Genomic DNA, 22,861 nt, shown 5'->3' with positions numbered 1-22,861 from the left:
CCTGTCCCTCTGGAATTATTGAATCTGTACAAGAAGAATCTTGGGTAGAAAGTTAGATTTAGCTTTGGATTAGAAAAACTATTTTTTTATATTGCATGTTTCATGCAAAATAACTGCTTTTGCTTTTTTATGCTAGAGGTGTGAGACTAGTGATCTTGCTTGCCGCATAGCATGTTGAAACAAAAACAAGATGCAGGTCTAGAACTTTAATAAATATTCTGGACAAGATACGTAGTATTTCCATTTGTGATGCTGGAATATGGCTGTTGCTTTTCAAAATCTCACTATTCTGGATTACGTATAAATAATTCAGTCAGGAATCGAAGATCTTTGTATATTGCCACCTGCTCATTATTCAGAAATTCTTCTTACAGTCTGCTGTTGCCCTAGCAACATTCTGAAAATTAGTGTTGCATCTATGAAAAAGCTTTTGTTTATCTAGCAAAGCCCACTATCCGATCTGCACTATGGCACTACTGCACACTACATGTCAAGTGATCACTCCAGGTCCCAGCCCTAACTGTTTAAAAAATAATGATTTCCTCTTGTGTAATGTTAATTGAAAATTAGTATCTTCTTTTTTTTTTTTTTTCCCCTCCCTACCTAGTCATAGATAATTAAATATGATGCTGATTTTGTTTAAGTCCCTTTAGGGTCTGATGATGCCCTTAGATCATCTGAGTGGAGATGCTTGGCTGTACAGATATGCAAGAAAGTAAAAAATCACATGTTGACTCCTAATGTTCTTAGGAGCTCCTCTCTCTCCCTCCTTTCTCCTTCCCCCTGCTGAATTCCACATTAAAAGTCAGATCTTGTTTAACCGTAAGCACTTTGGGATTTAAAAAGATTGTGGTTATGAAGTTGACATTAGCCAAGTTTGGGGCAGGAGTAAGGGTGGTGTTAACGAAGTCCTTGGAAGTGTTAATACCACAGCTAAGACAAGTCTCAACTGCAGCACTCACTGCTTTAGATTGGTCATGTTTATCCCAGAAGATTTACTTTTGGAACAAAATTGAGGAGGAAGACTGATAAGCCGGATCATTTTCCCCAGAGTAAAAACCTGTTGAAAAACATCATTACAAATACTGTTCCTTCCAAATCCTCTTGTGTCATGAAGCAGGGGGAAAGCTCCCCTCTGTTCTGTGTGTTCAGGTTCTTCCCTGCTGCACTGCCACTTGTTTGGTTCCCTCCTGTGTGGGTGGAAGGCAAGGCATACCTGCTCTGAGAAAATCTGCCTTAGCTTTTGTCTTACTTGACCTGTTGATTTTCAGATTCAAAGTTCCAGAGAGGAATAAAGACTTCTGGTAAACTGGCCAGCTGTAGTCCAACTGATTTGAAAAATACAGATTTTTTTGAGACTCTCACATTTTCCAGTGTTCTTTAGTCTTTTTGCCTCTGAGGTACTTGAGGATTGGAATTGAAATATGGGATTACAACTGAATTGCTTATGGAGATTTCAGTTGAAGTGTCTCTTCTTTTCTTGCTTTTAGGCACCTGGCACTGAAGCCCTGTTCCCATGCTCTAATTGTTTAGAATTTTTGGGGTGATAACACAAGTTGTGCTACCCAAACATGGAATTTTGTAAACATGAGTGAAGCCTCATTGTTTGGGTTTTTGTTATTCTGGGGGTAGACTTTATTATTTGGGAACTTGTATTTCTGCTGTCGTCGCTTTGCAGAAAATAATCCTGGTTTAGTATAAACAGGTTCTTACAGTTCTCTAGTCTCTATTTTTGTATTCACAGAACTACTGGTCAATTTTTTTGCTGGAATAGACAAGCTCTTAGCTTTTTTGGTTGCTTGATAGTGTCTGTACCAAAAAGGTAATTGATTTCACACCCCCTCAACATTCCCATCCCCTGGTAAGTGTGACAGATCCATAGGAATTGCTCATGAATTTTGAACAATGTGTCTTCAAAATCAGTATGTTCCAAAGGAGTATTTGCGTATCATGAACCTTAAGAAGACCAGGTTTTCTTATGGGGAGAAAAAACTATTGGGAGAAAAGTAGAAAAAAATACATCCAGTGAAACAACACAAGTTTGTTCTGGCTGTTGGTTCTAGGGCAGATTGTGGTTTTAAAGAATTCCTGTTCAGCATGTGGGGCCTACATGCGTGGCCCATGGTATCAGTCCACTCACTTATGGAGAAGCTCAGAGGAAGTTTTTCAGGGATGTTATTTTGTGTTCAAACAGTTGCTTTTTCATTAAGAAACCAAAACACAACCTCACGTGGGTGAGAGGATATTACAGCTTTTGCTTGCAGACAGTGAGGATGACCTTAAACTCCAACCTCTGAGCAGCTTAATTTTCTGCTTATCTAATGCCTGGCATTTAGATGAGACTGTGTAAAACAGAAGGTCTAGAACAGTCTGAATTTAAACTGAAGTTCAGGAGAAAGTTACTATCAAGATATTAGTGCAGAACTAGACATGGTGTGTTCTTTAGGTGTGCATGAGTTTTTCGTTTTGAGACTAAATTTACAATCACTTAATTTTCTTTTACTTTTGTTAACAACAAAGTAAGATTGCGGTGAAAAATGGGAAGGTTCTTGAAAGGGTTATACACCCAGTTTTTAGAAGTTAGGAGTGAATGAGAATACTTAGTAGTAAGAACAACTGGGGGTGGAAGGACAAAAACTACACTGATAAAACATCTGACAAAACCAAATTATCTTTAGTCTTGCTTTGTAATATAGTCAGTCCTTGGTTTAACATGAGCCATTACTCAGTTGTTTGCTTGAACTGCAAAAGCAATACTTTGGTTTTCATTTACTAAGCAGCAATGTTTTCTGTAGATGTAAAAAATCAATCTGTGGTTGAATATAATCTGAGTGGTTCTTACTTCAAATTATGGAGATAGGCCAGAGCTTCTACTGGTAACATTTCCCTTTCTTGTGTAATGCAATTATCTAGCACACAGAAAATTAGAAATACGGGTTTTTGAAATGTGTTCTAATGTGCTTTCTAGAGGAAAAGAAGAGGCTTGGTGGCTTTGGGGTTGTTTTTTGCTTCACAAAGCTTTATTTTAAAGACCATAGTTAATGGAATCAATGGCTACCCCAATTCTCTAAGATCATCTTCTACTAAAATTTGCTTTTTCTTGTGTCGTTCTCAGTCCTTCAGTAAGCAGGAGATTAGAGTTGCCTTGTTCAAGAGGTGAAGAATTGGACAGAATATATCTTTTGGCTTCTTTAACTGGTCCCAGAAACATCTCTTCCACATTTTTTATGAACTTTGAGGGATGCCAGGTTTGGTTGGTGGTTTTTTCATTTTCAAAGTCTGTTCATGTGAATGTTTTTCCTGTTTAGTTACATAGGATTTTTTACTCCGGTTAACACCAAAAGTTTACTTACACCCAGAGATACATTTGATATTTTTCAATAGATTGCTGTGATCAGTGTTTGGAGGGAGATCTTTAATACAGAATTCTATGAGTCCTAGAAATACTTCTTTCAGCTTGCTTTTTCACTGTTACTCTAGGCTTTTTAATTACAGTAAGTTAATCTTTGGCCAGCAATCAGCCCCACCAGACCCAAGCAGACAGAGCCTTGCTCATTTGGTATCCTTTCTACAGAAGGTATTTGAAAGGTAATTGCTTTTAGTCTTTAAGACTAGCTTTGCACACTGTTTGGGGATTGTTTTTATTTCAGGCTTTAGCCTAAAGTCTCCTGTATTTAGACTCAGACAACACCTTGTGATCGTGTAGTAACTATGGCTAAATGGTGACTGGTGTCTAAATAGCAATAAAATTCTTTCATTTATGCATGTAGGAGTGAGGGTATATTTTATTTCTTAGAAGAAAAATGAAACCACCAGAGAAAGATGTTTATTTCGCTTCATCACTATGCTATCTAAACTGTGTTTATGGTGCAAAGGAATGAAATTGCAGTGCTTCTTTCTGCTTTCTTGGAAGTGAGATTTTTATAGGGAGATGATGTGAACTAAATACAGAATAGGCCTTCATGACCAATCTGGAGTTACACACTGTTCTGAGGGTAGAGATAAATATATTTCTGTTCAATCAAATGTTAAAGAGTTACTAGTAGTTCAGAAGAGATAAATCAGTCAAGTGGATGGAACTTGGAGTAGTCAGAATATGGCTTTACATGATGCTCCTGTTAAGTTCATGTGGATGGGACAAACTCTGTAAATGTCTCCCTTTATCACATAATGAGAAAAGCCGTTCTATTTCCTTTGGGATTATAGATGAATTCATTTTGGAATTGGGATAAGTAGTTGAAATATCACATTCTAATTTTTTTAAGCTTTTTGTGTCTCAAACTTTTTTAATTTTTTTTTTTGCTTGGTCCAGGTGTTTGCTTTTAATCTTGTTCTTTAAAAATCTTCAAAAAACTAATTTTCTTTCTCATCTCTTTTTCATTCTTCTTAATGGAAAGGCTGTTGTTATTTAGAACTTTTTAGTGTGCGTGTCCTCTGAGAGTTTGTGCCCTGCCTCTTCAGTCCTGTAAGTCTTGCAGGGATTTGTTTTGGGGCAATGGGGCCCTCGTGCCTGAAGTCCTTGGGTATTGAAGAGCCAGGAACATCTTCTTCGAGTGTATCCTGTGTAGCAGAGCCTTTTTATCAGTTGGGATTTCTGTCTCTGTGTCAGTACTCCTTTTCAAGTTTCAAAGAAAATTCCATTCAGAACACTGCAGTCTTTTCTCCTCTGAGCCAGACACTGGTTTGCAGACACTTGATGATGCCTCTTACTGAGTTGTGTAAGTTTGTTATGAGATTAAAAAAATAAAGATTCATTTGCGTCACGTACATACTGCAGTTTTAAGTACAAGTGTGACAGAGGGTATTGTTTTGTCAGGAAAATGGTTTTGAAGAGGTGGTGTTGCATATCTTCACTTTTTTTTCCTTAGGTCTAGAATTCTCCCTCCTTTGGCAAGCATCTGATTGCTTTCTAGACTGTTTGTTGTTTATCTCTTGAATAACTGGCTTGTGTGTTTGATCTGTGGTATGGCTTTGAAATTTAAATTGAATTTAAAATTTTTATTTGCTTATCTCATCATTTATTTGCTCATCATTATGACGCCTGTTCTGTTAGATGGTATTTTAGCAAATGTAATTGTGTGTGTTTGATAATAGAGATACAATTTACATGTTTTGAGTTAACTTAGTCAGGGTTGCCATTCTAAATTAGCCCTGAGTGCTCCAACTTCTCTTTCCAGGCTATAAGTTTTTACTGCTCTTAAGCATATTAATTATGTATCTTGACTAAGGGGGAAATTACAGCATTATTTTTATATTTAATTCAAATTATTTTCCTGTTTCGTGTATGTTAACATCTTATAGCTGTGTTCATTTGCACATGGCACAGAGCTGAACACACAGCATCAGATGAGCATTTATAAAGTACATTTCTGATACAGGAACATTTCAGGTAATTAATGCTATTCCAATTTTTATTCTATTGCTTAGAGCAGACCAGCGTATGTGTGTAGGGGATAAAAAGGTTTTCCTTAGGAGAAAGTAAACCCAAACCAATCCATCCTCTTCTGTAGGATGAGTCTCCAGGACAGGAGTTACAGAAGCCCCAACTCTTCATAATGTGTGGGGGTGTGAGTATAACAGTAGGTCATTGCTCAGTTCTTTCTCCATTGGGTGCTACTTTATTTCCTGTTTGGGGCTAGCTGCATCTTGTTGCTGATCTTCCTGATTATTAAAGCACTCCTAGGTGCTCTGCCATGGTGTATGTGAATTCCAAATCTGATTATAGCACTGGCTAGACATGCACAGCAGACGCATTTTCCTAGTGTTGTGTGAGGAGACTGCTTAAAAGATTATTCTCACATTAATGTAATCTGTATAGTGTGTTCAGAAACTGAAAACTATTCTCTTTGGCAGCAGAGTATGGACCCTGCAGTGAATGGCTTGTGCACATAGGCGATCACCTATTTGGAATTCATTATACAATTAGGAAGGTAAAAGTCATTTTCTTGTCTAGCACGCTGCTGAGAAAGCCTTTTCCATGAGAAATAATGCTCCCATTGCAGACCAGCTGGAACCTCTGCAAAAATAGGGCCTCCCAGAATTGTGCCTTTTGTGTGTATTTTCCTCGAGTTTGGGATGGGGCCTCAGGGGTGGTGGGGAGGGGACTGGTGTGCAGAGGAGGGGCACGGGCAGCAGTTGCACTGAGCTCCGTGCACAAGGGAAAAGGGGGGGTTCCAACAACTGCTGTCTTCAGCTAAATCAAAAGCATTGACTTTTCCCCTCCCCAGATGATGTTGCTGCTCAAGGACGACAGCCAAGATGTGTGGAGTGTGTGACGCTGCCATGTGTGGGCAGGAGTGGAGGCTTTAAAGATGGAGCACAGGGGTGGCAGAACAGGGGAATAGCAAGCATAGAAGGATTAAGATCTGTTGCAAACTGCAACACTCTCAGTATCAAATGGTGTTTTGTATATTTACATATTATATATATTTGTAATTTTATTTATTAATTAATTTAGAAAATCTATTTTAGTTCTGAGACTGCTGCTGTCTGTGACAGGTCTGAATCTTTCCCTGGTTGTTTTAGATTTTTTTATTTCCTATGTTTGTTACATTGTAGAAATGTGTCTTTCTATATATATATATATATATATATATATGTATGTTTTTTAATCTTGTCACTTCAAGATATAGGATACCGATCTCCTGTTTGTCAGGAATTGCAGCCTCCAAGGATTGCAATTCCCCTCTCTGGAGCCTGCAGATTAAAAATACTGCCCCATTCTCCTTCCAGCCTAACTTGGTGTGCAGGATCCCTCGGAGAGGTCTCTGGAGAGTCCAGAAAGGGGATTATGATTATCAGTGTGCAGCAGTGCTGCTGAGCACAGGGTGATGCTGCAGCTGGCTAGGGATGGAGGTTTCTCACAAGCAACAAAACTGCAGACTGCTGCTCTGGGCATTGCTCTTGGAAGTAAGATAATTATCATATAACGGGCTTTTTTTTTTTTTTTTTTTTACCCCTCTGTTTAGGCCACGTTTTTCTTCCATATTTGGGTTCTGATAGTGGGTATGTGCCAGTCCAGAAAATTATCATAGCATTCATTCTGCCGGTGACAAGTGTGTTTATCTGCTGGCACCAAGGACTAACTTACTGATGACTTTTTGTGTTGTGTTCACAATGCCAAAGCGAAGAAATAAAACCGTCTAGAGAGGAAATGAATATCTTTACAGTAGAAATGTTTTTGTCCTGCTTCTTTGTCACATCAAAATTCTCGCAGCGTGGCGTAAACTTTAATTTTAGGGTAGCCTGACTGTTGAGGGAGAAAGCGATGAAGCTGTGTCCAGCCATTTTCTAGCGGCGGAGCGCTTGGGGAGGTTGTGAATCGCTGAGGAGGAGCTCCCTGGGTGGCGGTGCTGGGTGACGGTGACAGTGCCAGTGCCACCGCGGCTCCCAGCTGTGGCTTCCCATTGTCTCCGCGGCGCGGGCTGAGCCCGGCCGGGGGGATGGAGAGCACCTCCCGGGGGCTGAAAAATGGAGCAAAAGGCCGAGAGCGTGCAGGTATGTGAGTCCTGGAACGGGGCATCCGAACGCTGCCTGACAGGAGGAGGATAAAATGTCTCAGACAAATCGCTGTTTTCGGTTTGTTTCCCTTTTGCACAAAAGCTATTCTAGGCCTAATCAATTAGCAGAGATCATTAGCATCCCTAAATCTCTTCCTTCTTTGAACACTGACTTGAAAAAGACTTTTTGTTACATCTTATTTAATAATGGCATCCTTGCTAATTTTTGTTTACTGGGTGTTTTGTTTGTGCTGTGGTGGGAAAACCGTTAAAAATATCTCTCCTAAAAGAATTTCCCAAGGCGGCAGAATGGGGGAGACGTCTAATTTTTTTTTATTGTGGGGGTTTTTTAAGTGTTGCTGTTATCTCAATTCCAGTGAGGAACTACAAGTAAGCTTATTTTTATTTTGTAAAGATAAGTTTTGAACTGAAAAACAGGTTTCAAACCTAAACAGCAACAGTATTTATAGTAGGCTACATGAAACTGGGTTTTTTTTCCTATGCAGTTGAGGACTGTCTTGTGTTGTGGACCAAATGTCTTTTTGTTGAGATAAGAAGTAATTTTGGCTGGCTGTTAAATTGATGACATTTCATTCCATGAAGATCAGTCATTTATTTTTTATCAAGTTTCTGCACTATCAGACCTGCTGTGGTTTTGTTAGAAATTCGGCAAAAATACAGTGCTTGAGGACTAAAGTTTGTAGAGTAGACATTCTGACTTAAAATTCTGATGTGTTTTCAGCTGATGTCTGTAATCACCAGATTTTAAAGCAGCCAGATGATGTTTGTCTGTATGGTGGTGTGGTATTTGTGAACCTGTGGCAACAGGACAGAGGTGAGAGCATTGCTAGCACCCCAGGGAAAGTTTTGTCATGTTTCTCTTGTTGGCTTTGGTGATTTTTGTCTTTATTTTAGGCAGAGGAAGGCCATAATGGTACAGTAATTCACCAAGTTAGTGAATTTTGTTATAAGATGGAAAGAAAGGGCCTGTTAGAGTTGGAGCTTTTGCTTCTTTTTTGAAAACCAAGTCTTTTGCATAATCTCAAATATCTTAAGGCCCTCAACAGAATCTTTAACCTGGCCTGGTCACTCCAGGAGTCTGATCCTGCCATCCACTGTTGAAATTTGTGTCAATTTTAGAGCTGTTTCTTCATGTTACTGATGAAAATATGATGGGTAAGCGTTAGCTTAGATATTCTAAGAATGAAACCCGTTTAATGTACAGAAAATTGTTAGCTGTGTGCAGTTATTGATGGCTGTTTTCTAAATGACATGGAAATTTGTGTCTTTTAAGAAAGCTGCTGTATGGAGGCTCTCCACTGGAAATAGTCAGAGGCAATGCTTCAGTTCATTTACTTAAAATAACTGGGGGGAAAAAAATCAATCTTTGACTATTTTGAGGTTTTAGTTTGCTACTGCATCATCTGGGGACTTGTAGATGGCATGACTTTATTTGATCTTGTGTTTTCTGTGGAGTGTTTTAGTAGCAAGATAATTTTTTTACGTCATCTGAACTTAAAATATTCATGTTCTCTTACTTCTGCACTGTTTCTAATATACCCAGATTAATCAATTCTGAGCTTAAAAGATTCTTGAAGATGCATTTGGTTAGTTTACAGTTGGGTAATATAAAAAAGTTTCCAATTTTTTTTTTTTTTATTTAAAAGTCTTTTAAAGCAACCGTAAACAGCTCAGGCTATACTTACACTTTATTGTGCTATAAAACCTCTGACTTTTAGCAAGCATTGACAGCCTCACAAAGAGAAAACCAATTTTTTTTTTTTCCAAACTATTGATTTCCAATTGACACAAAATTGTTCTTCTTATTCCATTTTAAGGCCTTCACACTAGAAATGAGGCTTCAGGCAATGATGTAGTAACAGATAATTCTTCTTCAGTTTTTAAGGATTGTTTTTAATAAGACAACCATTGCTATTTGATAGTTGAAAACAGGTAGATACTTTGGGTTTGGGCCCGTGATCTGCCTGACTTTAGGACTTCAAGGTATTAAACAGATATATACAGATAAATATTAAACAGATTATATGGTGACGTAGACTTGCTATGTGATATTAAAGTGTGCATTTCCTGGAGTTGTTGGAAGCTTTCTAAAGGTAGAGTTAAAAGTGAGTGAAAAATTTGTGCAAAAAAATGTGCAAGATTTCAAAAGGAGCCGCTAAAAGATATGGGGTGTCCATGCAACATGAACAAGGTGGGGATGGCAAGGGCAGGTTTGGGGATTGCTGGAAGGATAAAATGCCTGGAAGCTGTGGGAGGGTGCTGGTGTGGGTACATGGACACAGAATTTTCTGGGTATCAGCCCTAGAGACGGCTCAAGAGCTGGGAGGAGCTTTTCTGCTGTCGGTTGTGTTTCTCTGAATGATGAAAGCTAAGCCAACAAAATCTTGGTCAGCATAGTTGTTTCTACAGAGCTTTTGCTGGTACAGCAATGTCATGTGAGAAGGGCATTCATTTTTCCCATCCCAAGCCAACAGAACTATGCTAGCAAAAACTAAAGATGTCATGCTGTATTTCATAAGCATTTCTAAATAGTTCTTTCCTCATGCCTTTGGACAGGCAACGTGTTCTTTGGGGGAGGAGGGGCTTAGCCATTCAACAGATGGATTTTCCACTAACCTAATGCTCTGCTCTCTCTGAGGTATGGCATTTTGGAAAGGTTAATGCTCTAATGGTGTTCAAGCTGAAATGATTTCTGTCTGCCAACGTATGTTACCCTGTGCAGATGCTTGCCAGGAGACAATTATATAAAGAAGAGTGTTCAGTGAACTGTTTCGAAGTCTGTCTGTGAAATTATTTTTTTCCTTCTCTCTTTAAAACTGCCGAAAAAAAAAATAGATCCTGATAGAATACAGCTACAACTTTAAATAGTATATAAACCAGTTAAGATTATTTTTGTTACCTTAATGAAGGTGGCCTAGCCACAGAGTTGTGCTTTATAATAACAGTATGTGAATGTTAGCCAGGCTGGTTTTCATCCACCACAGATTGTTCAGTGCTAGAACTGTCATTTCATCAGAAACCCTGCAACTTGGACTTTCATTGTTCTTCATGTTGGGTGGCTCCTCTAATTAAAACAAAGGCTGTAGTGGGCTTTTTTCCCTTAGGTAGTATCCTAGTATGCCTAACCTCTTCCTTTCCTAGTTGGCGCACAGAGCAGTGCCTGTAGACTGCCAGGTTCAATAGTGAGCTGCAAGCACCTTAACAAGAACCCCTTTGTCATGTTCCACTGTAGCAGGAGCTAAATCCAGAGAACTGTTTCCTTTTCCAGGAGGAAACTGAAGGTGTTTACTTCCTTTCATGTACCTGGCTCTGTGTCAAAAGTGAAGTGCGAGAAGGGAACTAAGAGGAAGATGACCATGCTTTGTGCAGAATGGAGCAGCTGAGCATCTTGGGGACCAGAGCACTCTGGTGGCAGAGTTTTTTCAGGGTACATTTCAAGTTTTATTTTTTGAGTTTATAGATAACAAATGACAACAAACTCCTGATTTCCACAGGTATTTGAATAGTGCAGTTTCCTGTCAATATGTGGAATAGAAGACTGCTCTAGTCTTGCCTGTTGTTAAATATCTTATTCTCATTTATGCAACTACATTCCTGAAGGAATTATCTTGGTATTCTTTGTCACTGTCAGCTCAGTGTTTCTATTGCATTCAGGAGTGAACTCACAGGAGAAGGTGAGGCAGGATTAAAGAGCCTCAGAGTATTGCTCAGAATTTAAAATAAAAAAGGAGGGGGAGGGATAGTTGCTAATAATACACCTTGGCTTCTCACATGCCTATTCCTGTGAAAGGTGTCCTCTTTAAAAGCCTGTCGACTGTCTTATGAGCAGTGGTAGTGCCCTGTCTTAGGCCCTGAGTGTGAAAAAGAAGGGCACTATATTGCTCTTTAGTAGTGTTTGAGAGGTTGTAACATGCAGAATGTCCTGGTAAAGAAAATAAGGTATTTAAGAAGGCTGAGGGCAAGTTTCAGGTTGTTTCTGATGTTCAGCATCGTTGTTGTCCGTCTAACACCGTGTGTACTGAGGCGTGTGTAGGTCTGGAATGGATGTTTGACAGGTCCATCCTGGTGCTTTGAGGTTGTCTCCACCTCTCCTTCCTCTCTCCAGGCTGTGCCAGTGAGGAGAGGAGAGGTGGTGGTGCCCTGGCCCCAGGGGTGCCCAGCCCCATCCCTGCGAGCTCAGGGCCCAGCGGGAGGGAGGGAGGGAGGGAGGGAATGTAAACCTGTGCTCTGCTGCTGCTGGAGCAGCGCCTCTGACACAGGCAGGACGGGAAACAGGAGAGCACATCGCTGTTGCAGCAAGATGAACTAGAGCAAGACCTGCGACAGCCTTTTAGTGGGTTCACAGTTGGGGAGTTTTCCTTCCAAATTGGAGGAAACTTTGTTGAGAAGGTCTGCAAATGGCTTCTGGTACATTTGGTTCTATTTCTGTCCAGTTAATTTTTTAATGGTGTATGTAATGTGCACAGACAGTGAGATGCATTCAGTCTCTAATTAATTTTGGAAGAGGTAGAATAACTGCACATTATAGTTTTGTATCCTGATTTATCATACTCTTTCTTTGAAAGTCTGATTACTAAGTACCTCAGTAAATGGAATGAAATAAGAAGTATCTTCTAATGCTAATGCAGTAAATAGCATCTAACTGATAACTGATTAATGGAGAACTTCAAAATCTGTGTAAATAGCATCATCAAGAAAAGCATAAATCTTTGATTTAAGTGTATTTAAATCATTGCAGCACCGATTCACTGGTATAGCATTTCCCAGTAAACAAGACCAGGGAATCTTTTAGACTCATGCTTCAAAAGTGGACCAATTTCTCATTTGTTTGTTTCTAATAATTGTTTTAATTAAGATCAGACCTGCACGGTATCAGAGTTTGGTAGGCAGGCCAGGAGTCTTTGCTCCATGGGTCTCAAACTTTAGCCATAAGATGACATGCAGAAAGCAGGAGTGTGTTGACTTTTCTGGGAAAAGGGAATAGCTGTCCCTGCATAATTCCAGTTTCTATTTCTGATAATTGTACAAAGCTGCTTTGAATTTTCTGTTAAATGAATGGCAATCTTAATACCAGCTGCTACATTTTTACAGGTGCTGTGTAGTATATTTTAACAGCCTGGGGCACTGAGGCACCACTTACTAGGGGGAGCAAAATCGAAGATCCTGGCTTATGGCTCTTGGATCATCCATGAGCAAAGAGCACAGCCTGGTCTGTTTATGGGCAGGAGAATTGTTGCTCCCTCTGGAATCTTCCCTTGCTCTCCAAGTCAGGATTTTTAAGGTTGTTGTGGGATTGCTTTTGTTTGTTTTTTTCTCCTTTCCTGTTCTTCATCACCTCAGGCATTTTCCTCCAGTTCTTTTCCCACCTCTGCCTTAACAAAAGTTTCCCAGGAGGGACTAATTTTTTTCCAAATATAGATGTTTGTCAGGTTGTCTACCTTTTGTCTCAGGATTCATCTACAGGCTCTCAGTTACTAGATAATGACATTAATCTGCACCTTCTCATTGCTTTATTTGAGTGCTGGTGCTGTTGAAATGCTGTGACTGGAACTATTGGTGCAGAGCTGAAAGTCACCCCTGCAGAAAGAGCTGTGCAGCTGGGGCTCTTCCTCCTGGGGCTTTGTTCCTGCTGCCCAGGGCTCCCAGAAATGTCCCCGTAGCTCATGGGGAGCAGAAGGAAGAAGCAGGAGCTCCCCTTTATGAGTTCTGCCTTGATTTTTGTGTCTAAAACTTCAGTCTGACTTGCCAAAATGAATTGTTACCAAGCGCTAATGTACCATGTAGGTAGTGCAGGGTAATTCTTGTAGTGTAATTCTTGTACTGTACCATGTAGGTAGTGCACTAATTCTTCTAGCTACACCCATAGTTTTTATGAAGATAATTTTGATGGAGGGTATAAACATTTTCTTCTTTCATCCTAACAAAGAAACATATATAACTTTGAGTGTTTTCAGTTGGTGGGGAGAGTCCTAGTCACAGGAGCCCTGAGGTTATGATGTTAATATAGACTTGTTGATATAATTGAGGTGAAAAACAGCTGGAAAAAGCTCTTGTTGTGCAGGTCTCTTATATGAATCTTCAAAGATCCATTTTCCTAGGAAAGGTCCTGACTTTTCTCAAAAAAAAATGGAGCACTTCCACATCCAAAAAAGGTTTGTACCATTGTTACGTCAGGAGTAAGGCAAAACTTTTCCCACAGACTTTGTAGGATTCATCCACTGGTTCTTCCACTTGAGCTGTGGAGGGAGCTGCTGTACAGAGCTGCTGTGGAAGTTGTGAGAAGAGGCCGGTGGTTGTTGGTTGCAGGAATTCTGTTGGTTTATAAGTCAGCAGAAGCTTGTGTAAGAAATAAATTTTCACATTACCTTTCCATGGACAGTGTGTCCACTTTACGTGTTGAACGTGAGATTTTTTTCACCCTTACCCTTCTAGTCCAATTTTCTGCCGTGAACTAGATTGATACAAGTTATTTTGACAGCCATTCCTGGGGTCTTTTCACAACGCTATCAACAATTAAAGAAAAAAAAAATCACCTTCTGTCTTTCACCTTCTTTTTAAAAGAAAAAGAATGGACTTCCTCTGTCATGGGCAGTGCAAAGTGTCCTATCTCCATCCACGCTGCCATCAAGAAGGAGTTGGAACTTTTGATGCCTCTTAGGGAAATTGGATTAAGTTGAGTAGATTCTTATTCCCAGAAATATCTCTGCTCCCTACAAGTCAGTTTAATGGGTTTGCATGTGGTAATTTTCAAATCAGAACCCGAAATGAGGGACCCAGTGGTTTTTCATGTATCAAGAGGCTGCCATCATAAAACTCAGGAATAATTTTGCTTGATCTGTTGGAGGTTTTATGACTTATCCTCTGGGCTGTGCAAAAAAAAGCAGTAAGAGCACAGCACCGGGCGATTTTCTGATCTGCTGACTGCAAAGCTCATGTCTAGTACTGGACATCCATCTCACAGCTGATAATAACACTTTTCTCTCTGAAAAGGGAGAGTAATTGCATAGGCAAAGTGGTGAGCACCTGTCAGAAAGAGGATTACCAGACTTCAGGATGATTATTGGGGTATAATGTTGCTGCAAGGATGAAGAATGTACTTTTCAGTACTGAGTATTTAGATGGGGACAGCAGTCCTGAGGGTGAAGAACACAGTTACGACATTCTCTCCTCTGCTCTTACATGCAAGTCCTTCTACTTCCTGTCTGCTGAAGTAGGTGTCTGTTTTTGTCACCTATAAAAGATACTAGAATTGGTAGGGTTTTTTTCTTTCATGAGATGTGTTGAGAGCTGTTCGAGCTTTTCATTGCAAACCCAGGTAATGCTCTTCCTCTAATATGCAGTCCTTTCAACTGTTTAGATAATTGCAGGGCAGAACCTCATCTATGTTCCTCTCATTAAAATCTGCAAATACTCTGTTGGTCTGTATTGCAGTCTGGTCTAAAACCAGTGCTGGGGTTTTGTTTGAATTAGTTTGCTTGCCAGACCTTATTTTTCTTCCTCAAAGAACAGAGCAGCTTCTAAGAACTGCCTTCCTGCTTTTTTTTCTCTTTTTACCTGTCCTACATGGGACACAAAAAATTAACATCCAGCTATATGGGGAGGTGAAAGAGGTGGGATTCAGAAGGATGGGCTGTGATTTGCTCCCCCACTCCATCTGCAGCACATAAAATTCCTTAAATCTTTTCATTAATTCTCTGTGGAAGTCTAGAAACTCGAATCAGATTATCTCAGCTATGAAAATTTGCTGAATTAGAGGAAACTTCAGGGATGGCATGTTATCCAAGTACTTAAATTCACAGTTATGGATCACAAACATGAGGTTGCATTACCCATCTCAGTGAATCTATGGCTGGTATTATTAAAATAAAATCAGGTAAGCAAAGATTCATCTTTCTATTCTGTGTATCTTGCTGCTGGTGTGAAGCACAGACTTTGGCATTTACTCATAGATGCACATATGGTGATTCCAGTTGACTCAAAATAGCTCCATTCTATGAACCCAGAATTGAGATATTTTTTCGTGTGAATTGGAACTCCACAGCTTTTCCTCAGTTCTGTCTTTTGGACTGTAGGATACATAGCAGCAAATCTGCAGGCTTTAAATCTATCTGCAGGGAAAAATCTGTTCAGAACAAGTTATCAACTAATTTGCACTTAGTTTGTCATAGGAAATATGAGGACTTTTCTTGTGCATCAGTTTCCTGGATTGACCTAGGCAAGCAAGGATATTTTCAGAATGTGTTTTGGTAACTGAATATTTTGATACGTGTTTTTAAAATGGTATTGCAAAGGGACAGGAGCTCTTAGTGTATTTGACAGAATTAAAGAAAAACTTGAAGATGTTAATTATCATTACTATGTTTGGGATTTGTGTACGGAGTAGTAATTAAATTACACCTACTTTGCAGTATTATATTTGCAACTGGACGTAAATGTTTTGGGTTTTGTTTGTTGCTGCTTGCAGCCTTTTTAACATTTATCTAAATACTGTACAAATCACGTCAGTCAGCAAAGTGAAACAGCATCTCCATTCAAGTTTTGTTTACTGTAAAGGTTCTGAGCTTAATAAATCTTATATCAGCACCTGGATTGTCTGGAAAACCCACCTCAACAGCAAAACAATCCTGGATATCCTTTGTTGCATTTTTACATCTTTTTATTTCCAGTTCTTTCTTCTGTCTGTAATCCTTTCCCCTCCATTAGATTCAGTAAATAGGATCTCTTACAGCCCTGAATCACAGCCTGTCTTTTATCTTTCTCTTCCATGCTTTGCAGCAGATTTCAGTACTCCAGATGTCTGCAGGACCTCATCTCTTACCAAGCTGTGTTTCTCCAGCTGTGGAGCAGTGGTTTAATCTCCCCTGTGAGGGAGTGGGAGGAGCTGGGCACATGAGGTGTTCTCTGGCTTCTGCTGGCTTTGCTCTTACAGCTCTGGCCTGGACTTCAGTTGCTTCCTCAGGGCTGATGCTCTTAACTTCTTTCTCCAATCTGACAAAGAGGGAAGATGAAAATCATCAATTTTGCAAAAATCCTTGTTACAGGGCAATTATTTTCTTGAATAAAGTAAAGCCATCTTCTGGAATTCCAGTTGCCCAGAATATGTCTTATGGACGTGTGCTTGTAGCTGATAAATTCCAACAAAGACAAAAACGCTGTTGTGCTGACAGTGATTTGTCAGCTTTCGTGGCCTGTTACTCCTCCGCACCTGCTGGGCTGCACATTTCACTCTTTGGGAAGATACCTGCTTGTTTATAGAAACAGAGTTTCAGGAATGCCAACAAAATGTTTATTATGACTACTTGTTAACCCTGTAACGCAGAAATGTCTTGGATGGCCAATGAAACTGTTACTGCTGCTAGATAGAGCGAGCGGGATGGATGTGACAAATGCTGAAATCTTCTTTCTTTTTGGGTTTTTTTTTTTTGTTCTTTTTTTTTCTCTTAAAATGACTATTTAAGTTTTTAGATGTCATCGTGTTCCATCTCCCCTCCCACAGCAAATAAAAGTATAGTGCATTTCCTCTGTTGATTTTCAGGCTTTCAAAAGGGATGTTCTTGCTGATTCAAGACCAAATAGTTCTGTCCAGGACTCTACACTGGGGATAAGGACATGGGACTCCTCCTGCCAGATTCCAGATGGTTCATCACAACTGACATCTTGGCTGACAACTGTGAAAAGGATCTTCGGATTATTCTATTTTATTTTTGTGGGAGACCACAATCACCAAACTCTAGGACATATCAGGTACTAAATCAAACACTAAGCTTTTCCATAACATTATTCGATTGTTACTTGTTTCTTAAGAAAGAGTTCAGGAAGTCAGACCTTGCTCTTTATTTCTTGTAGGAAATGGAAAATCCTTGGTTTTGCATCTTGCAGTAGCTGAGTAATGACAAGGAGTTGTGTTTCTTATTGCCTATGGAAAATTTGGGGTTTAATCATTTGTTATCTTTCTATAGAATTTTAAATTATTATTATAAATTGTAATTGGTCATCATGGTTATTATCCTAATTACCAAATTGTTTGTTTCTTTCTTCTTTGTACTTTTGAGAGAATGCTTAATTTTATTAAGACTAGTTTTGCTACAGTTTGTAGGTAAGATAATTCCTGTAATCAGGAATAACTTGTTCAGTTATTACCTGTCAACAAGGAAACTTAAAAAATTCATGAAATTTATGAATGTTTGCATTTGGGGCATTATAATTCATCTATTTACTTTCAACCCTTTTAAAATAAATCTATATTTAATTTTCTTTTCCTTTGAGAAAATCTTGCCTTGTTTCTGCTGGAGCCTGGGTTGATTTGGAATATCTGAATATTCAGGTGTTTATTTTAAAATGTGGAGGAGAAAATCTGTGAGTGTTATCCAAGAAAGTAGCTCTTAATTCTTGTTTGTGTAGATGTATGCTGTTACAGGCCACTGATAAAAGTGGTTAAACAGAAATTACTCCTTCTGATACAATACAGGAAAAAATGTCATAGCAGGGGGGGATCCTTTTTGCAGCAAAATCATGTTTATTTAGGGTAGCTGTTTAGGTATGGGTGGCTTTTAAATGAATTTTAAATTACTCAACAATTCACTTTTTCTTTGTCCTAAAGGTTCCATATTTCTTGTAGAATTTTAAAATAACCTTTTCTAATGAGGATGTCTGATATTCTTACTGTAAAAGATGAAACTGATGCAATGAAGGGTTCAGAAGCTGAATTTAAAGATACAGAGCCAGTTGAAAACCTAAAAAAATCAGGAAGCCAGGAACAGATTCAAGTGGAAAAGGATGAAAATTGTCCTGATAACAAAAACAATATGCCGGTAAGAAGCTTTTCACTTTATTTTTCATGTATTTTCACTAGTATATCATGTTAAATAAGTTTGTGTCTCATTCTCCATTCTCTTGATCCTGCTCTCATGTTTCTTTGGTGCAGTGAGGAAAACTTGGCTGGTTTTAGGGAAGCAAATGTGTTGATTATTGCTTCCTCTCTCCTCCTTTGCCCCACTTCTCTGTTTATACTGATGTAAATATGACTCAGTCATTTTTAATTCTTTGAAGTAGATGAGTGCTTTTGCTGGGATCCAGAGGATTTGCCCGTGTCTGTGTTTCCCTGAGTGCATATGTGGGGTCTTTCATTGTAGCAGAACAAGGAACAAACTCAGGCTGGCTTCTGCTGCTGCTGGATCCTGACAGAGTCTGGAGCTGGGCTGTGTGTGCTGAGTGTTGCTGCTTTGAACAAGGTTCTGCAGCTCAGCTGGGCCTCTCTGTTGACTGTTGCACTTCACAGGTGGCTCAGGGGTAGATTTTCAGCAGAGCTGTTCAGCATAAGGCTGAAGTCATCAGCTGTAGGTAATCCAAATCCCCAGGAGCCAGAGGGATCCCGAGCTCTGGGTGCTGCCCCAGCCACCTGCAGAATGAGCTGGGGAGCATCATCCTGCCTTGGTGGGCAGCAGGCACTCCCTGCACCTTCTCTTCTCTGATCTTCACTGCTTGACAGCTTTGACTTTCAGGTAGGAAAGCTGAGGCAGTTCCTTGTGCACACACTGAAAAGCTGAGGCATATAAATGGGTGGTTTTTGCAGGTGGGAGAAGTGAAGTTCTGTAAGGAAGTCGTAGCTTCACATTTCAAGTGAGAAGGAGGCAAAGCAAATAGTGTGAAAATACCTTGTGTCAATGGAGAACAGTGATAAGGAAGGGTTAGGAATTTGTGGCAGCAGATTTAATACCTCTGAGATGTAGGGGTGGGACAAGAGGGCTCACTCCTGGCTGAGGCTGCTCACCTGGTCACTGAGCACTGTAAGCAGTTCACATGAGGAAAGGAGTTCAGGAGAGCAACTGAACATTTCTGTTGTGACCTACAGAACAGGCCAGCTTTGTAAAAGGAAACGCAGAAGTTTGTGCTTGGCAAAAGCTATAGTTGTCTGTAGGAATTTTGTCTGTGGGTTAATGCTAAACAATTTTTTAATAGAAATCCTGATTGGGATCTGAGGGATCTCTTGTGGGTTGCAAAAACAGGACTGTAGCTTATTAGATTCTTGTTATTGAGATTTGAGTAAAAGGTTCTTTGGGGAGTAGTTTTGTTCAATACTAACAATTCAGTATTCCACTGAGTGGGGTAAGCTTTATCTGCTGTGTTGAATTGCTTCCAGATAAATCTTGTAGACCGCTGCAATAACAATAGTTTTACACTTTAATATCTGCTGGCTTTATTAAGGCTGGCATCAGTGTAAATAGATAATTTTATGGAAAAAATAAATCTTTGAAATGAAATACTTCTCCTGTAGCACAAGAAATAACTGCTACTGAAAAGCTGGGAGATATTATAGCTGACTTGGTATTTTCTTTAATTAATGGAATATTCTAGTAGTGAGCCTTAAAAATTAATCTACGGTTTAGTTATTTTCATGCAGTTCAGTAATTTGGAAACAGCTCATTCACATTTCCTCATTTAACGAATTTTAGTGTGGAAATTTCTATGAGACTCAAGTGGCAGATAAGAATAAACCTTCCTGCAAACAACTGCTGCTGTCTGGTCAGAGTGCAGAGCAGTGAAGCTGCCAGAGGCTGTGGGTTGGCAGGGGGTTCACTGCTTGTTCAGGAGCAAGAGCTGGTGGCTGAGATGGTTCTCTCACACCCACAAAAGGAGCTGGACACTGCGAGGTGAAGGCTGGTGGATAGAAGCAGCTCTGCTGGCAGTGCATTCAGTGTGGTGTCCAGGAGTCTCCATCAGAATCAGAACATTGCTGTTACATGAGCAGTTTAATTAAAAACTGAGCCCGAGGATGCACATTTCCAGACAGTTACCAAATGGAACCTGGCTACTGTGAGCAGCAACAACCCTTGCAACGACTGAAACCAGCAGAAGTTAATGTCACTTGTGCTGTGGAGGCTGCCAGTGCAAATACGTATGTCTCATATTTGAGGATTTCTCATTTAAAGCATGTTTTATGCTAAAATACAAAACAAAAATTTGGGGCTGCCCGTAGTAAAAGCCCTTGTGGAACAGGAGCAGTCAGCAAGTTTTGAACTAATGCATGGTTAAACGGTTTGATGAATTTCAGTGGACATAGTATTTGTCATTAAGCGCAGGTTAAATGATACGGTGGTGGTGGGAAAAAGAGCGAAGATTTGCTGAGAAATGTTAGAAAAGATTATCAGAAACTTACTGGAATTTGTTGTGTACTTGTGTTTACTAACTGAGTGCATCAGAGGATGGGTTAGGCCTGGGGACTGTGTGGTGGTTGGGTTTGGCTCTCCTCCCTGGTGGCAGAATAGGTTCGGTACCTGCTGATAAACCACAGTCACATTCCTCAGTACAGTTATCACCTCATTTTTTACTTCATTACAGCCAAGGAAGAAACAGGCTGTGATTTTTTTCCTCTGTCTAAACTTGACATGGGTTGAATTCAGACATGTTTCTGGAACTGCACAGTTCAGAAACTGATGGTTATATTTTGAAATCTAACTGTGGTTGTAAATTCCAGGTTGTTTGGAGGTTGTGCATTAATAAGTGATTGGCTGCTGTGTCTGCTCTTGGAGGTGCAGTGTGAGGAAAATACCTAGTTAGAGAACATGTCCAGCACTCCCAGTTTCTTTCAGCAGCGCAAAAGTAGTGTTCCTGATACAGAGAACGTTCTAAATTGCATATTTGCAGTGAGGTTCAAGTGTCATTTAAATGGCACTGGGGACAAGAGGCACTGTTACGAAAGTACTTTCACAGAAGTCATGTGCACGTCAGCGCTATGGTGGGTTTTGTCATCAGAAGGGTTTTGGTTCCCCAGTCACTGCCGTCTCCACCTGTTCATCTGATCCAGGCCAGGGGACAGCAGATGAATTCAGAGTTAGCTGGAATACAGGGGCTGTGTTTCCTCTGTGTCTGCGAAGTGAGACAGGCAGTGTCATCTGCTCTAAGGACAAAGCTGCAGGAAATACTGACAACAGATTAAAGATCCTGAATTTATCCAGCAAGATAGTCCCTTATGTTTATTGTTAGGAAGACTTCTTTTTCAAAACCCAAAAGAGCCTCACGCCATGAGTGCAGAATTGTACGCATCTGCTCTATGATAAAAGCAAGGCAAATGTTGTGTTAATTGAATATAATTCTGATTTTGTTTTATACTAATTAAGTGGATATCCTTGTCCTTTGGGGCAATTAGATAATTTTTTTACCTAGCAACTGGACATCTCTCTTCCTACGAGTACCTTCCTTCCATCCTAGCACAAGCCTTGAGCTTCTCTCTGTTTCACAGCTGAAGTTCTCTGAAGCCTTTCTTTGCCTCCTCCCCAGCTGTTTTTGTTCTTATAATGATTTACCTTTGTCTCCAAAATACTTTTGAATAGATAAATGATTGGGCAGATTCTCTTATTCTTGAGCTCCCTCTGTGTCGAAGGGTGAAACTATTTTTCCATCAGTCATCCTCTACTGTGTCATGGAAAATTGCTGTCCCTGCTCACTAGTGCAGGACAGCAAGTAACCATGGGCCACACTGTTCTTTCCCTCAGCATTGCAAAGCTGTCCGTGGTTCTTGGGACTGCAGCACTTGACAGGACTTAAAATTGAGACCTTATTTTGCAGAAAGGTAAAAAACCAAATGTCCTCAGAACATTCTTTGTTCAGGTTTGTCGTGTTGTGCCTGTCCTCAGAAATGCCCAAATGGTACTTCAGAAATAGAGCCCCTTCTCACAAAACCTTTCCCACGTCTGAATTTGCCATCTTGTGCCTGACCTGTTTTTATCCAGCTTGTTTAGACAGCGCAGTGATGATAGAGGACGGCATGTAACAGCTCCAGATCTTTACTTTGCATTTAGTGTATGTGATCTGGTGAGGTACTTGGGAAAAAATAAAAGTAGGCAAATACTCCTACTGAAAACCTGGCTATTTATATGTTTTTGACAAATGCTATCTTACTTCCCTTTTTACTTTGCGGTTGGAAATGTAGCACAATAGTCTTAAAAGTTGTGTTAGTGGGGTTTTATCAAAGGCAAGAACCTAATCATTATTTTCATTATGCAATTATTTGAAATACTTGCTTTTAAACTGTGTCTTGAAATCCTGCCCGTAATGACTATAAATAGGGCTTTCATTAACAGTGTTTTCTCAAGGCAGTAAAAGTCTTTGAGAGCTGCAAATATAAAGAAATTGCCTAATTTGCACTCATCGAGGATTGCATATTCTAAATTAGCTAGAAATCCTTTTTCAAAAATGGGGAACATAAAGATGTTCTGTAGCAGCAGAACTTAGGAAATGCAGAGAAATTAGGACAGAGATAAAATTCATGGGCCTGAAAAGAGAGAAAATGTGCATTAACAGCTACAATGTGCATTGGTTACCTGCTTCCAGTGGAAGTGGTG

General features: G+C 39.8%; 1 protein-coding gene across 6 annotated transcripts in view; it reads left to right on the top strand.

The window, feature by feature from the left end:
* Positions 1-22,861, top strand: part of R3HDM1 (R3H domain containing 1) — a 78,843-nt gene that overhangs the window by 11,313 nt on the left and 44,669 nt on the right. The window contains exons 1-3 of one of the 6 annotated variants that reach the window (XM_040070428.2): positions 5,911-5,930; positions 17,056-17,264; positions 18,121-18,331. In XM_040070428.2, the coding sequence (XP_039926362.1) occupies positions 18,161-18,331 (171 nt within the window). In that variant the 5' untranslated portion in view covers positions 5,911-5,930; positions 17,056-17,264; positions 18,121-18,160. Of the gene's footprint in view, positions 1-5,910; positions 5,931-7,387; positions 7,498-10,814; positions 10,948-17,055; positions 17,265-18,120; positions 18,332-22,861 lie in introns of those variants that run through there. The other 5 variants (XM_040070426.2, XM_058421419.1, XM_058421420.1 and 2 more) reach the window with 5 other exon arrangements.

Source organism: Hirundo rustica, chromosome 7 (genome assembly GCF_015227805.2).
Source record: "Hirundo rustica isolate bHirRus1 chromosome 7, bHirRus1.pri.v3, whole genome shotgun sequence".
In the NCBI taxonomy this organism is placed as follows: Eukaryota; Metazoa; Chordata; class Aves; order Passeriformes; family Hirundinidae; genus Hirundo; species Hirundo rustica.
The sequence above is the reverse complement of the archived record's forward strand: the minus strand, read 5'-3'. Positions and strand labels throughout refer to the sequence as shown.